Source organism: Archocentrus centrarchus, chromosome 4, assembly GCF_007364275.1.
Source record: "Archocentrus centrarchus isolate MPI-CPG fArcCen1 chromosome 4, fArcCen1, whole genome shotgun sequence".
Lineage (NCBI taxonomy): Eukaryota > Metazoa > Chordata > Actinopteri > Cichliformes > Cichlidae > Archocentrus > Archocentrus centrarchus.
Window position 1 is genome coordinate 4,604,976 of NC_044349.1, and position 12,235 is coordinate 4,617,210.

The following is a 12,235-nucleotide window of genomic DNA, read 5'->3' on the forward strand; positions in this document are numbered from 1 at the left end:
TGTTTTCTAAGTGTTATTTTTTTAATATGACGCATTTGTACAAAAAGCCCCAGGCCTACAGTACATGTTTTGATAATAAACTACTTAATTTATTATGTCAATAAAAGAACACTTGATGTGGCCGTTTGTCCTGGAGTATGATTCCTGTATTACAGCACTGCTGCTGTACACTGCAGCTCCTTCCTACAGAGGGTCACGCATGTTCAGAAATGCTCCGGGTGCAGCTCCAGCTCCTTTTTGATCCTGTTCTCCACCAACAGGCCGAGGCTGGAATCTGTCATTGGAAGACTGTAACTGACAAATACTTGTTTTTTGGTCTTCTTTGCTGAAAAATGGAGAGAAACATGCAGCTAATTAACTTTTAGTTTAGAATATGCACAAAATGATTTGGTCAAATTAAACAAAGGTCATCAGTGGCTCAATCCTAATGTCTATACAGACCAACAAACTTTGAGGCACATACCTGCAAAGTCCACGAGGGCTTCAGCAGCAATTATACTGTGACAGACATGAACACACCGAGGCCAAGAATTCGTTCCTGTTATAGTTTCACCTGAAGTGCACACGTACGGCTGGTGCATTGTAATGTAAAGTTTTTGTGGATGAGTCTTGTGTTCACTGTCTGATGGTGAAATTAATGTCACTCAGACTCAAATGGACCCTTGCAGACTCATGGATGCAGAAACTGTAACACCTATCAGGACTGTCCCACTGTCAAATTGTCAAGTGCACGAGTTCGGTTCGGCATTCCTGCAGACTTTGCCTAAAAGGTCATCTACACCTGCAGCGACATGACGACCAGAGACCACAGAAAGTCAGTGGCATTCAATGACTTCAGCTGACGACTGGTGAAATAAGCGCTAGCTATGTGAAGTGGGCAGGTCCTGGAACAAACATTTCTGAACTTTGATTAAAGAAATTTAAGCAACTACCAAAGAGAGAGAAGGATACAGCTGATGACAGATGACACAGGGTTACCTGGAGCCTCGAATGTCTGTTAGCGACTAAAGCCTGACCTGATATATCAGCAGGGCCAATGTACTGGGAGAAAGAGACAGAAGAAACACCCTTTAACCATATCATGAGTGCTGACGGTGCAGTTTGTCCACTGAAGGGCACTCTGCAGCTTTCCTGTTGGCAGCATGTGCTTGGAACGCCACAAATACAACAGCTGAACCATGCAGAGTCGACACAGCTACAATGAGGAATCCACAACTTCTTGTCACAATAAAATAAGATTTTTTTTTAACGACACTGACATCTTAGTAAGGACTCATAAATAATCTGTTTACGTTTTTTGTATCTGAAAGAAAAATGTATTTTTAAACCACCAAATGTCAGTATTGGTCTTAAAAATCCTGCATCAGTTGAGCTCTACTAGTGACTGACCATCAGCGACAAAGTGATGAATGACAAGCAAATCGCTTCCTGTGTGGAAACTTTGTGAGGCGACTCCCCACAGCAGTGGTTCCACAGTGTAGTGGTTTACACATTCATTTAACAAATGAATGATTCCTGGTTCGATCCCAGGTGGAAACATAAATCCCTTCAGGGTTGGTCAGGAAGGGCATCTGGTGTTAGGGTCAAAAAAAATCCCGCGTGCACTTATATGCTGTGGCGACCCCGTGTGAATAAGGGAGCGACTCAAAGCAGTTTTTTTTTTTTTTTTAATTAATAAATAGCACTGTGTTGTTAAACAGTGGGTTTGCTGAAGATGCCAAAAGCACAGTAGATGTGCATGGAAGCATGGAGATCACCCAGCTGGTTGTCAAGGTATGTGATAAAGACACCACGGATGAGGACTCGTTCCTGTTACAGACTTTTAGCTTCACCTGAAGGGTGCATGCACAGTTGGTGTATTACAGTATAGCCTCCATCGACAAGTCTACCCAATCATGAAAAACACTGGCAGGAGCGCAGACATCCACACAGAGCCTCTGATAACAACATTTATATCACAGTGTACATTCATAGAAACGGACGCTACAACCCTAGTTGACACATCAGGTTCTTGTTGTCATCAATCAGCCGTCCTTTGTTTACACTGCTAGCTGCTTTAATCACTCACCTCAAAGCTGAAATAGGTGGAACTTGGCTCCTTCTCACTTTGCGTTGGTAACGGTTATTTCACCTGTTCCAAGCTGCTGAGGTACATTGACATTTCATAGCCTCTGAGTGCTACCAGAGTCTTTCTGTGTGGACATCCTTTTACAAGGGCCACTGGGGTTGGGCCGGTCAGTTTTACAAAACCAAGATAAATGGCTGCTCTTAGCTGCTGTGTATTTTTTTTTTAATTCTCCACAGCATATCAGAGGTCTCAAAAATGTCTCAAAGCCACCTGTAATTAAGCCTGATGTGGTATGACTATTAACTTGTGGAAATTTGAAACTTACATTGCTTCTGTAATTAACAGCAATATCATTTCACAGATGCACAAGCTATTGCAAGAACACACACTGTGAATCCTCCAAAAGCAGACCTGTTTAAGCATGACTTTAGTCAAGTTTCAAGTCTCCCTGCTGACCCGCATTCATTAAATTTCATTAAAATGAAAGGGTGCGAGTGGCTGTTAAACAAAACACATGCGATAAAAAGCATGCAAAAGCACTGACAGGAAAGTGACTGTGTGCTCAAAACTGCATCGACGGTACATTCCTAAAATAAAGTAAAAATCCACAATAGAGGAGCACATGGCAACTTAAAAAAGCATTTTATAAATTTGTTGTAGCAGTACCCTACAGCAGGTGGTGTGGACACACATGACACACAATTATGGTAAACTGGTGTGGTACATTACCTAATCTCTGTGCCAAGGAATTGGGAGCTGTGTTGGATGGGTCCCCCATCACTAATGTGGATAACGGCATCAAATCCTGGAGACAAAAGTACACAAGCTGTTAGCGTCCCTTCCAAAATAACATTTAAGTAACTTAATGCCCGTTTTTAGGCACAGGTAATTTTTTAAAAGATAGGACAATCGAATTTTCCATAATTTTTAATCTTCTAAAGACTCTAAATTGATACTGCTGAGTTGCATTTAATCAATACTCTGCATTTAATGCTTTTAATCATCAAGGTACAAGATTGTTATGCACTGTCAGCCAATAAGCAGTGTTCTGTGATTTTTACATAAATATACACTGTAGATTTTAAATTAGACCTACAATGCTTTTCCATATTTTCTCTCTCTTTATATAGTATATACTGTAATAGTGGATGCATGACCAAAGTGTCAAATAATGAGGTCACTGTGTATACAAACAATTCCTGTGAGCCAAAAGCTCAGGATACAGACTGCTCAAAATGCTCCGTTTTATCCATTTTTGTACTCTTTGCTCTTGATGATATAACTGAGAATGGATATCCCCAATATGGTCACCTCACACACACAACCCTGGCTTTGAGCACAGAAGCCCCACCCACTAGTGCTTCTGTTTGTGAGGGGCAGCCAATCAGGAAAAACATCTGGGTTTTTTTTTTTGTTGTTGTTTTTTTAACAGGTTGGGAAGAAGGGAAATAAAACAGCTTGTTTCAGAGAAGGGATGAACTGCATGGCTGCCCAGTATAAGATAAACAGTGAATATTTGCAACTGTAAAGCAAAGCCACTGTAGTATAAAACAGAAAAAACCCCATCCAGGATAAAATAATTTCTTTCCTAATTTCTCTCCTGTGCTGCCATGAATGGAAGGAGTGGACAAGGTGGATAAAATCATCCACCACGTCATATTACCACATTCATATTTGTGAAGATCTACAACAAGTTCCTCAAACTCAGGTTTAGAAATCAGTAATATGATGATGACGACAAAGTAAACACATGTTGGGATGATAAAGTGAGGACACAAATATCAGAAAATAAACAAATCAATGCCATATAAATCAATTCTATTTATCAATTTCTTACCTTGTCTACAATATGTTAAATGGACTGGTTTCTACCTGACCTGCGAAACACCAGCATGCTTCGTTTCTGGAAGAGTACGAAGCGACAGATGCAGCCCCGGCTATACTCACATATCTGCTGCTCATGGACACTGCGAGGTTGGACAGAACCGGCGCCGAACCGACCCACAGGAAAAACCCGCCGCTCAGCTTCATCACATGGAAGTGTACAACCTGCTCCAGAATCTTTTCCGAGAAATTGTGAACGGAAATACCCTCAAATTCCGCTCCGTTTTGCACTTGGCTCATCTTGTTTCACTCTTTCCTGGACGCGAACATTTGAAACTCGTGTTAGCTAACTGTAAACAGCACCGGACGCTTCCGGGTAGAAGAAAAAGGCAGGCCAAAGCAATCGATCATCGATGCTCGAGAGGGAGACACCAGCACAACGGATCTAGCCACAGTAGATCCATAAATTACACATTTAATGTGAATTAACACATAAATTTTAATGCCACTTTCTTACAGTGGAACCCTCTATAAGATTTAATATTTAAACCAGCGGCTATTATATGAGTTTTCATTGCTATGAAATAATGTATTCTTGTATAAATAATAAAATTAGCACTTTGGCAGCAGCCATGTTGGAGGGTGGTGTGCTGAGTTATTAGCCAGGGCTAATCATCCATAAACTGTATGGTTGCAACACACACACACACACACACACACACAGCTGCCTGCTAAATTAATGCTAAGTAAAAGCTGAATTAAACGATTTCACCTAACAAAACCTCAGAACCCAAATGTCTTGGATAGCCAGTTTCTCACAGTAGGCCATATTATTCATGGAATAAATTAACCATAGAGACCAAAATTTTTTCTAGTACCAGACTGCAAACATGTTTCTTTTGCTGTTACATTTTAACACTGGAGTCTGTGGGGTTTTACCCCTGGATGTGCTGCAGTTTATGACCCTCAAAGTTGTTGCTTGGGCTTTCCATGCCATTAAAACACATGACATTGCAGCTATAAATGTTATAAATCTTTGGTGAGCCAGTAATAGATTTTTAATTAACTTTGCTTCAGAGCTTCTAATTAGAGACTTTTCGTGGTCCTGTAGCTGGATGCAACCTAGAGTTTGTTACTAATGCATTTACACTTTGAAGCAGCAGTAAAAAATTCCTTAACCATTTGTAAAACTTACAGCTTAGCATAAAAACCCTTTATGAAGAGTTGATTGTATATGGGGCATATGAACTTATGAACTATAATCTAAGGCAGAGCAGGTCATCTACTAACTGTAAGGTTGTTGGTTCGATCCCTGGCTGCTCCAGTCTGCATGCCAAAGTATCTCTGGGCATTATGCTGAACCCTGAGTTGCTCTCCAATGTGTTCAGCGGAGTGTGAATGTGTGTGAATGTTAGATAGAAAGCACTTAGACATAGAAAGAAGTGCTTGTGTGAATGGGTCAATGAGACATGCTGTATAAAACACTGAGTAGAAAAGCACTATATAAGAACCAGTCCATTTAAAATTCAAATTCAAGACTGCTTCATGAAAAAGTCATTAAAAAAATATTACCATTCAAATTATAGATTTTATTTTAAAGTAAGTAATATTGACCCTTGTTCACCACAATGAAATGATCCCGCAGTTGTTTCACTCTTCTAGAAAATCTTCCACCAGTTTGTTGAATTCATCAGCATACCTCAGGTGGAGGTTGTGTTTACCCTCTGGCATTAGATGCAATCTAGATTTTGAAACAAAATCTTGATTTAGCTTGTATCCAAAAGTGAAATTCATCCATTTAATGTAACCGTAATATTGCTGTACATTCTCACCGTGAACCTTTGATGTGTTTGAGGAGGTACTGAGGGTGGAAGCTGGGCACCATGGGGTCTTTCTCTCCATGGATGATGAGGGTTGGACAGCTGATCAGGGGCAGAAGCTCCATGCAGATGCTTCCTAACCAGAGAACATGAAGGAAACACTTGGATTTTCTGCTGACATGTATTATTACAAGACAAAATTAGCAAGTATCTTTTCAGATTATACAATGTGCCTGCAGCAGCATGGAGTCATCACCTTCTGGTCTGTGGGCAAACTGTGCGATTCCATCCACCCAGGCCTCCCACAGTTTAGCAAAGACTTGTGCCCCATACACCTCCTCCATAGGGTGCCTCATCCTCGCACTCCATTTGGAGACATCACGCACCTCTATGTTCCCACAAAATCACCATGCACACACAAACACACACAAGATTTTAGTGAAAGCCAATTTATGACTTGGATAACTTTGCCATTTGTTCCAGACAATGAAAAGTGAGGCACCATCATAAAGCTTGCAGTCATGCTGGGAAATAAAAGCATTGGATCCCCACACGACCATCTTGTTAATCAGGTTGGGGTTCCTCGCCGCTGCAACCAGAGCGGTGATTCCTCCGTCGCTCCACCCAAGCAGGGAGAACCTGCCAAAGCCCAGTGCCTGCCAAAGAAATGACAAACAGTTTGAAACAGTAACACAACCTACTGTTCTAAAAATGCAATTACTGCAAGTGGAAAAAAGCTGTCTGTGCAGGTACTCACTGATGCCAGTGGACTAAATACAGGACAGTTCAATTAAAGTCAGTTTTATTTATGTAGTATAGTATATAGGTGCTGTATATGTACAATATTAGAAATATTCCCTAACAATAAGATAACCCCCCTATGAGCAAACACTTGGTGATGGCGGGAAGGAAAATCCCCCTTTTAACAGGAAGAAACCTCCAGCAGAACCGGGCTCAGGGAGGGGCAGTCATCTGTCATGACCAGACAGTGAACCAGAACTCCTCATTTCCAGCTTCTTTTATTTTCTTGGTGTCCACTGAAGCAGCTTTGCAAGGTTCACAGTCATTTTGAACAGTGAAGCATGCAGAGGAGTGGGGGTGGTGATTGGGTGGTGGGGTCAGAGCAGTGCGCCTGAGATGACAAAGCCAAAATCTGAGCATGCATATTATCTAATGCCAAAGACTCCTGTACCTTAAAATTGCATAAAAAGCACTTTTCTTTCCTCTGTTTTAAGCACTCTAAATATACGGTGGATACGAACGACACTGTTATTTCTTCTGTTTCACAGCCAACTCATATTTTCTGGTTCCTTAGTTTCCCTGGGTCCTACAAGTGTATCAAAATTAAGGTTACTATGGTTTAAATGTACACACGGTCTTTTCGATTTTAATATGCAGTAACAATAAAGGAAAGTAAGTAAGACTTGTCAATAACACAGTCATAGTGGTGTTTTTAACCATCTAGTTTCACATATTTGTAATTCATATGTTGCCAGTGATTTTGAAACTTACATTTACATGAGAGATATGATGATGGTTAACAAGCAACTTGCTTGGCATGCAAAATATTGTAGAAGTACTGGAAGAAGGGGGTTTGTTTCTTTCCTGACAAAGAAAACTGCTGAACTGCGGGGCTTTTATGATGAAAAGAGGATGTGGCTTCATAAACCTGGAATTTTAATCTTGGTGTGTGAAAATACCATGTCTCAGTATCAGGTTTACCTAACCTCTGATCCTAAGATAAAGCAGAGAATAGAGGAGGTATTTGGAGCTATAATAATTTAAAATTTATGCTTCAAAAATGTTTAAAATATTTTTTAAGTGCAACACTGTCTCTTATTTTCAGTTCCTCATGTGCACATTTATTCATTCAGAAACCAGACTGTGGTATAATTAAGCTGGTTTAACATTTCAGAATTTAACTTTAAAATCTAATTTTCCTTATTTATGAATTCTGGACCTTTTTCCATGTCACTAAATACTGAACTGAGCGCGCAGTTAGAGACACACACCTATGTTCCTTTCTTCCAGAGATGTGCAGCTTCTGGAGAAACTGCACAGTTCAGATTGATAATAATTTTCACCCTGAGTTTATCAGCAGACCTTCATTAGATCCACTGCATCCTTTGCATCCCTCTCAAAGAAGTCAGGGGGGAAGTCTCTGTCTGGGGGACGGGATTGTCCATAACCGCGGGGGTCCCAGCCAACTACAGTAAAGCGTTCCTTATTCAGAGACTTAAGCTGAGGACTGAAATCTGTCTTTGTGCTTCCTGTGGAAGACAGACAGACAGAGGCAGATTTTGAGCATAGCAAAAGATAGTGCAAGATTTTTTCAACATTGAAAGGAAGAGTGTGCTTGCATTTACCCAGAGCACCAGGAAGCAGCAGCACAGCATGCTTTCCTCTGCCTGTCTGCTCGTAGTACAGATCCACTCCATTAACAGGCTGCCTGCCTGAGGCCACCGAGGAGCTGCAGGGAAACACACGGGGAAACTGTGGTAGTCAAAATGAGCAGAGGATGGCAGAATACGGTGGAATAGTAAAAAAAAAAAAAAAAAAAAAAAAAAAAACGAGTTTGATTTGAAAGTTACAATCAAAGAAAAAGTAATTCTTTGTCAGGACAATTATAGCAATCATATCATCCATCTTTATCCTCCATCTGAAGAATCTTGCAGGTTTGAAAAGTTGAACCCTTCACCTTCATCCTCAGTAACAGCTTCTGTGTATCAGATTCCCATGCATTTAAATGTTAATGTATGGCACTGTTGTAGTCCTGGTCTCTGTGCTGTGTTCGTACAGCTATTTTGTCTGGATGAACTATAAATGTAGTGTTAGTGATCTGTAGGTGGAAACAAAGGAAAACCTGTGACTGCTGAACACAAGTGAAAGCTGTGAATACCAAAGTCTCTGAGTGTAGCATGCCAACAATGATACTTGAATATGACAAAAAGCTGAAGGAGTTTTGCAAGAGTGCATAAACGAAGGCGAACCAAGAAGTTCCCGCATTTCTTGCAGGAAATATTCATTTTTTTTTCTATGGGATACATTTTTACACTTGATCTTATTCTATGTGACAACAAAATTATAACCATGACAGTAAACATGGAGATTATTAAGACTATGTTTCAAATATCTGATACTAGCTCATGAATTTTAAGCCACATCAGGCCCACATTACACTAATCCATGTTAGGTCCATATCTGCCATAAGTGCCTGCCGTGTGTGATGTAGTTAACATTTCATCAAAAAAGTGAAGGTCTTATTCATTTTATGTATACACACACACACACACACACACACACACACACACACACACACACACACACACACACAGAAATTTAAAAAAAGCAAAATACAGCTAAATTACTCCAAGATACACATTAATTCAGAACAGTCATAAAACACTGATCTTTGATTGAATACCATCAGCCTATTGGCAAATAACATGATCTTCAGAGACGGCAGTGCTTCAAATGTTTGTTATATCAGTTTTGCGTGGGCTCACAGTTATAGTCATTTAACCTTCACGTGACCCCGGTAATTTATATGCGCCATTGTGATTTTTTTGTTTGTTTCCTACCATTTTATCTTATTTTATTTTCATTTATTTATTGATTGAAAGAAGAAAAAAATAGGCTTAGGTTTTTTCTAGTAATAGTGAAACAAATAAAGTTTGGTTTGTGAGGACGGACAAAACAGTATGGCCGTGATAAACACGAATATAGACATTAAAATCGGATTCGGTATAAAATAGTGGATCTAAAACAAACTGGCCGAGGGTTTAAGATACTGCATGATATACATAATTATTTAACATCGGTATCGACTCAGAATAGCAGAGCTGGTTCATACTGCAGTAGTGTTCCGTGACTGCAGCAGTGCAGTGAGTGGACCTATTACACCATCTAGTGGACTGGACTCAAACTAACCTTGAGGAAAACAAATTACGACTGAAGGAAAACCGAACACATACACATTTACATTTCCGGCTTGGTCTCTGCAGCTCTCTGTAGTGAGTGCTTGAAGAATCGTGCGTGTAATTTCACAGTTAACACATTATGAGCACAGTGGAAACAGTTACCAGTACGACTGAGCCGCAGTCATGGCTCTCCAAAGGCCGTTCGTGCACTTAAAGCCACGTCCTCCGAGCAAAAACAGCGCCATTAATCGGAGCTGCGCACAGACAGCAGCGAGCCTTCAGCCAGTCCGCAGGTTTGGGTTTAGGTGGTTAAAGATTGCACGCAGTCTCTCTCGGACTGAAGTCCATTACTGCACTGCGTGTTTGTTTTTAAAGGAAGTCCTGAGAGTCAGCTGGAATCAGTGCGGCACTTTCACTTTATCCCTAAAACATTTTCAGACGAAAGTACGAAGGTGAATCCAAAATCACAACCTGCGCGTGAAACTGAATTCTGTCAGCCTGGCATGAGACAAATCCACGAAACTCTGACATTACAGGCCCACTGGATACGAAAAGTAGATGTGTTAACAAAACCCACCAGTTTGTGTGCAGGCGCCAGCTCTTAAACCATGGCATAGTAGCTTATTAACAGGCTCAAAAGGCCATCCGTGAGCTCTGATCATTTAACATGATCTCATTGATAAGCATGCTATCACTCTGAATGAAAATCAGCTGAGCACATTAACCAAGACACTGGTTTTTGCTGGCTGTTTAAGAGTGGGGTGGAGTCACAGACTGTATATAAAAGATGGATACAGCCACAGTGACTTCACCCACTGGTTGGTGAAGTCCTTTTGTGGCTTTAAGCTGAGCGTTTTAGTCATCACCATCATGGTGTATCGAGACTGGATGTAACAAGCAACAGATTTATCTGACTGAGGAGCCGAGGGGATGGGAAAGAGAGCCTAGGGCTGTTTTCATCCAGACTTCCTTTTGAAATCTGAGGAGTTGCCCCCTGCTGGGCATTATAAATAATGCAGGTTTAAGAAATGTTTACACTGGCTTCACTTTGAAGATGTGGAATCTGTGTTCATCTTTTATAGAGTCTATGGCTGGAACAAAGTAAATGCAACATCTGCTGTCAATGTAAAATATGGCAGTTTGTTACGAGGGTGGTATCAAATTAAAATAAAAATTATTCCACAGCCCAAATGTAAAAAGGAGGTCATTAAGTGAATGTTTCCAAGATGTCGTGGTAATTGTCCCACGGAGACCCAGTGTGTGTCTGGGTGTCTCATATGTTTTCAGGTCCATGTCACGATTGAACCTTTGCAAACTATAAAGGAAATATAATTGCAGCTATATGTCATGGATATGGAGAAACCATGATACTCCACCTAAAAAAAGATGTCAAGGAGCTGGAAATTTGTAGTGGCAGAGTTTGGTTTAAATGCACTTAACAGCAGCTTGACATTGTCATTAGTCCTGCCAGAAATTAGCTGCAGTTCAACTGGGGTGCAGCAGGGGGCACTCACGAGAAATTCCTAAATATAGCTAAAATAATTATTTACACCAAATGTAACTTTAGTTTTTAAAAAGAGTGTTGATAATTTATACAAACTGAAATAATTTTTTTTTTTTTTACTCTGAAGTGGATTTTTCCCATAAAACATTAGCACTAAGCTAACACATGCTGATTGGTTAAGGTTTTACAACAGGAAAACACTCCCTCAGTTTAACAATGTAGCTAAACCACAACAGAGACTTCCACATGTGTATAAGAAGCAGCTGGTTGGGGTGATTTGAGGCTGCTGCTATAATATTATCAAAATGGTGGATGCTGTAAAGTGGCTCATACTCACAGAAGGGTATTTTACTACAGCTGAAACCCACAAACAGCCTAAAAATGGATCTGTATCGATTGTTTCAACACCACAGGCAAAAACATGATGAAAATTGGCAGAAGAAAAATGTTTACTACCCCCTGTGAAACCAGAAGGAATTAGGAATTATTGTAAAATTATAACTGTTTATCATAGTGGACAAATACAGATATCTGAATCAATCGCAAAAATTACAGCAACACTTTATTTGGAAGGTCCCAAAATGTCCTCCAAAAGTTTCATCACTATCCCGTCTACTTTGTTATAAAGGTCAAGAGGATTTTCTTTAAAAGGACTGCCCCTTTAAGACAGACTAAATATTTATTCATTCAGCCTCATAGTTCTTCTTCTATATCTTATTCATAGCAAATATTCATTTTTGTTTATCCTTTGCCTTTGATGAACTTCATTTGATGAAGGCGACAGACTTAAAAATCACCATAAAGAACTGATATTACACTAAATATGGAAATATTTTAGGTTTTGTATGTGACATGAGGAAAAAAAGCAGAATTACAAAACTTACAGTGCGTTGGATCAGTGAGACCTCAGAATGGTTAATCCCTGTGGGACATCTGAAGGGTTACAGCCCTTTGAATTTACCTCTTTCACGGGAACCTTTGTTGCATTTCCTTTTCGCTCTCTCCCCCCTCATTTCCTGCCATCTTTCTACTGCTCTTTATGTAATAAAGGCCCGCATTAATCCTTGAGCGAGCTTGAGTATTTCGCACAATTTCATGG

General features: G+C 40.1%; 2 protein-coding genes across 3 annotated transcripts; both read right to left on the minus strand.

Moving 5' to 3' along the window:
- Positions 1 to 4,296, minus strand: psmg4 (proteasome (prosome, macropain) assembly chaperone 4). The gene is made up of 3 exons (XM_030726994.1): positions 4,016 to 4,296; positions 2,798 to 2,873; positions 1 to 325 (listed from the first exon to the last, which is right to left on the minus strand). The coding sequence occupies exons 1-3, from the start codon at positions 4,190 to 4,192 to the stop codon at positions 204 to 206; spliced, it is 375 nt and encodes a 124-aa protein (XP_030582854.1). The 5' UTR covers positions 4,193 to 4,296; the 3' UTR covers positions 1 to 203.
- Positions 4,297 to 5,471: 1,175 nt separating this feature from the next.
- bphl (biphenyl hydrolase like) lies at positions 5,472 to 10,297 on the minus strand. Of its 2 annotated transcripts, none has more exons than XM_030727969.1 (7): positions 10,210 to 10,297; positions 8,079 to 8,182; positions 7,816 to 7,982; positions 6,215 to 6,368; positions 5,969 to 6,100; positions 5,725 to 5,848; positions 5,472 to 5,633 (listed from the first exon to the last, which is right to left on the minus strand). In XM_030727969.1, exons 1-7 carry the CDS (start codon positions 10,245 to 10,247, stop codon positions 5,543 to 5,545), a joined length of 810 nt encoding a protein of 269 aa, XP_030583829.1. In that variant the 5' UTR covers positions 10,248 to 10,297; the 3' UTR covers positions 5,472 to 5,542. The 2 variants fall into 2 exon arrangements, with proteins under 2 accessions (XP_030583829.1, XP_030583828.1); XM_030727968.1 differs by lacking the exon at positions 10,210 to 10,297 and adding an exon at positions 9,795 to 10,026.
- Between the last annotated feature and the right edge of the window lie 1,938 nt (positions 10,298 to 12,235).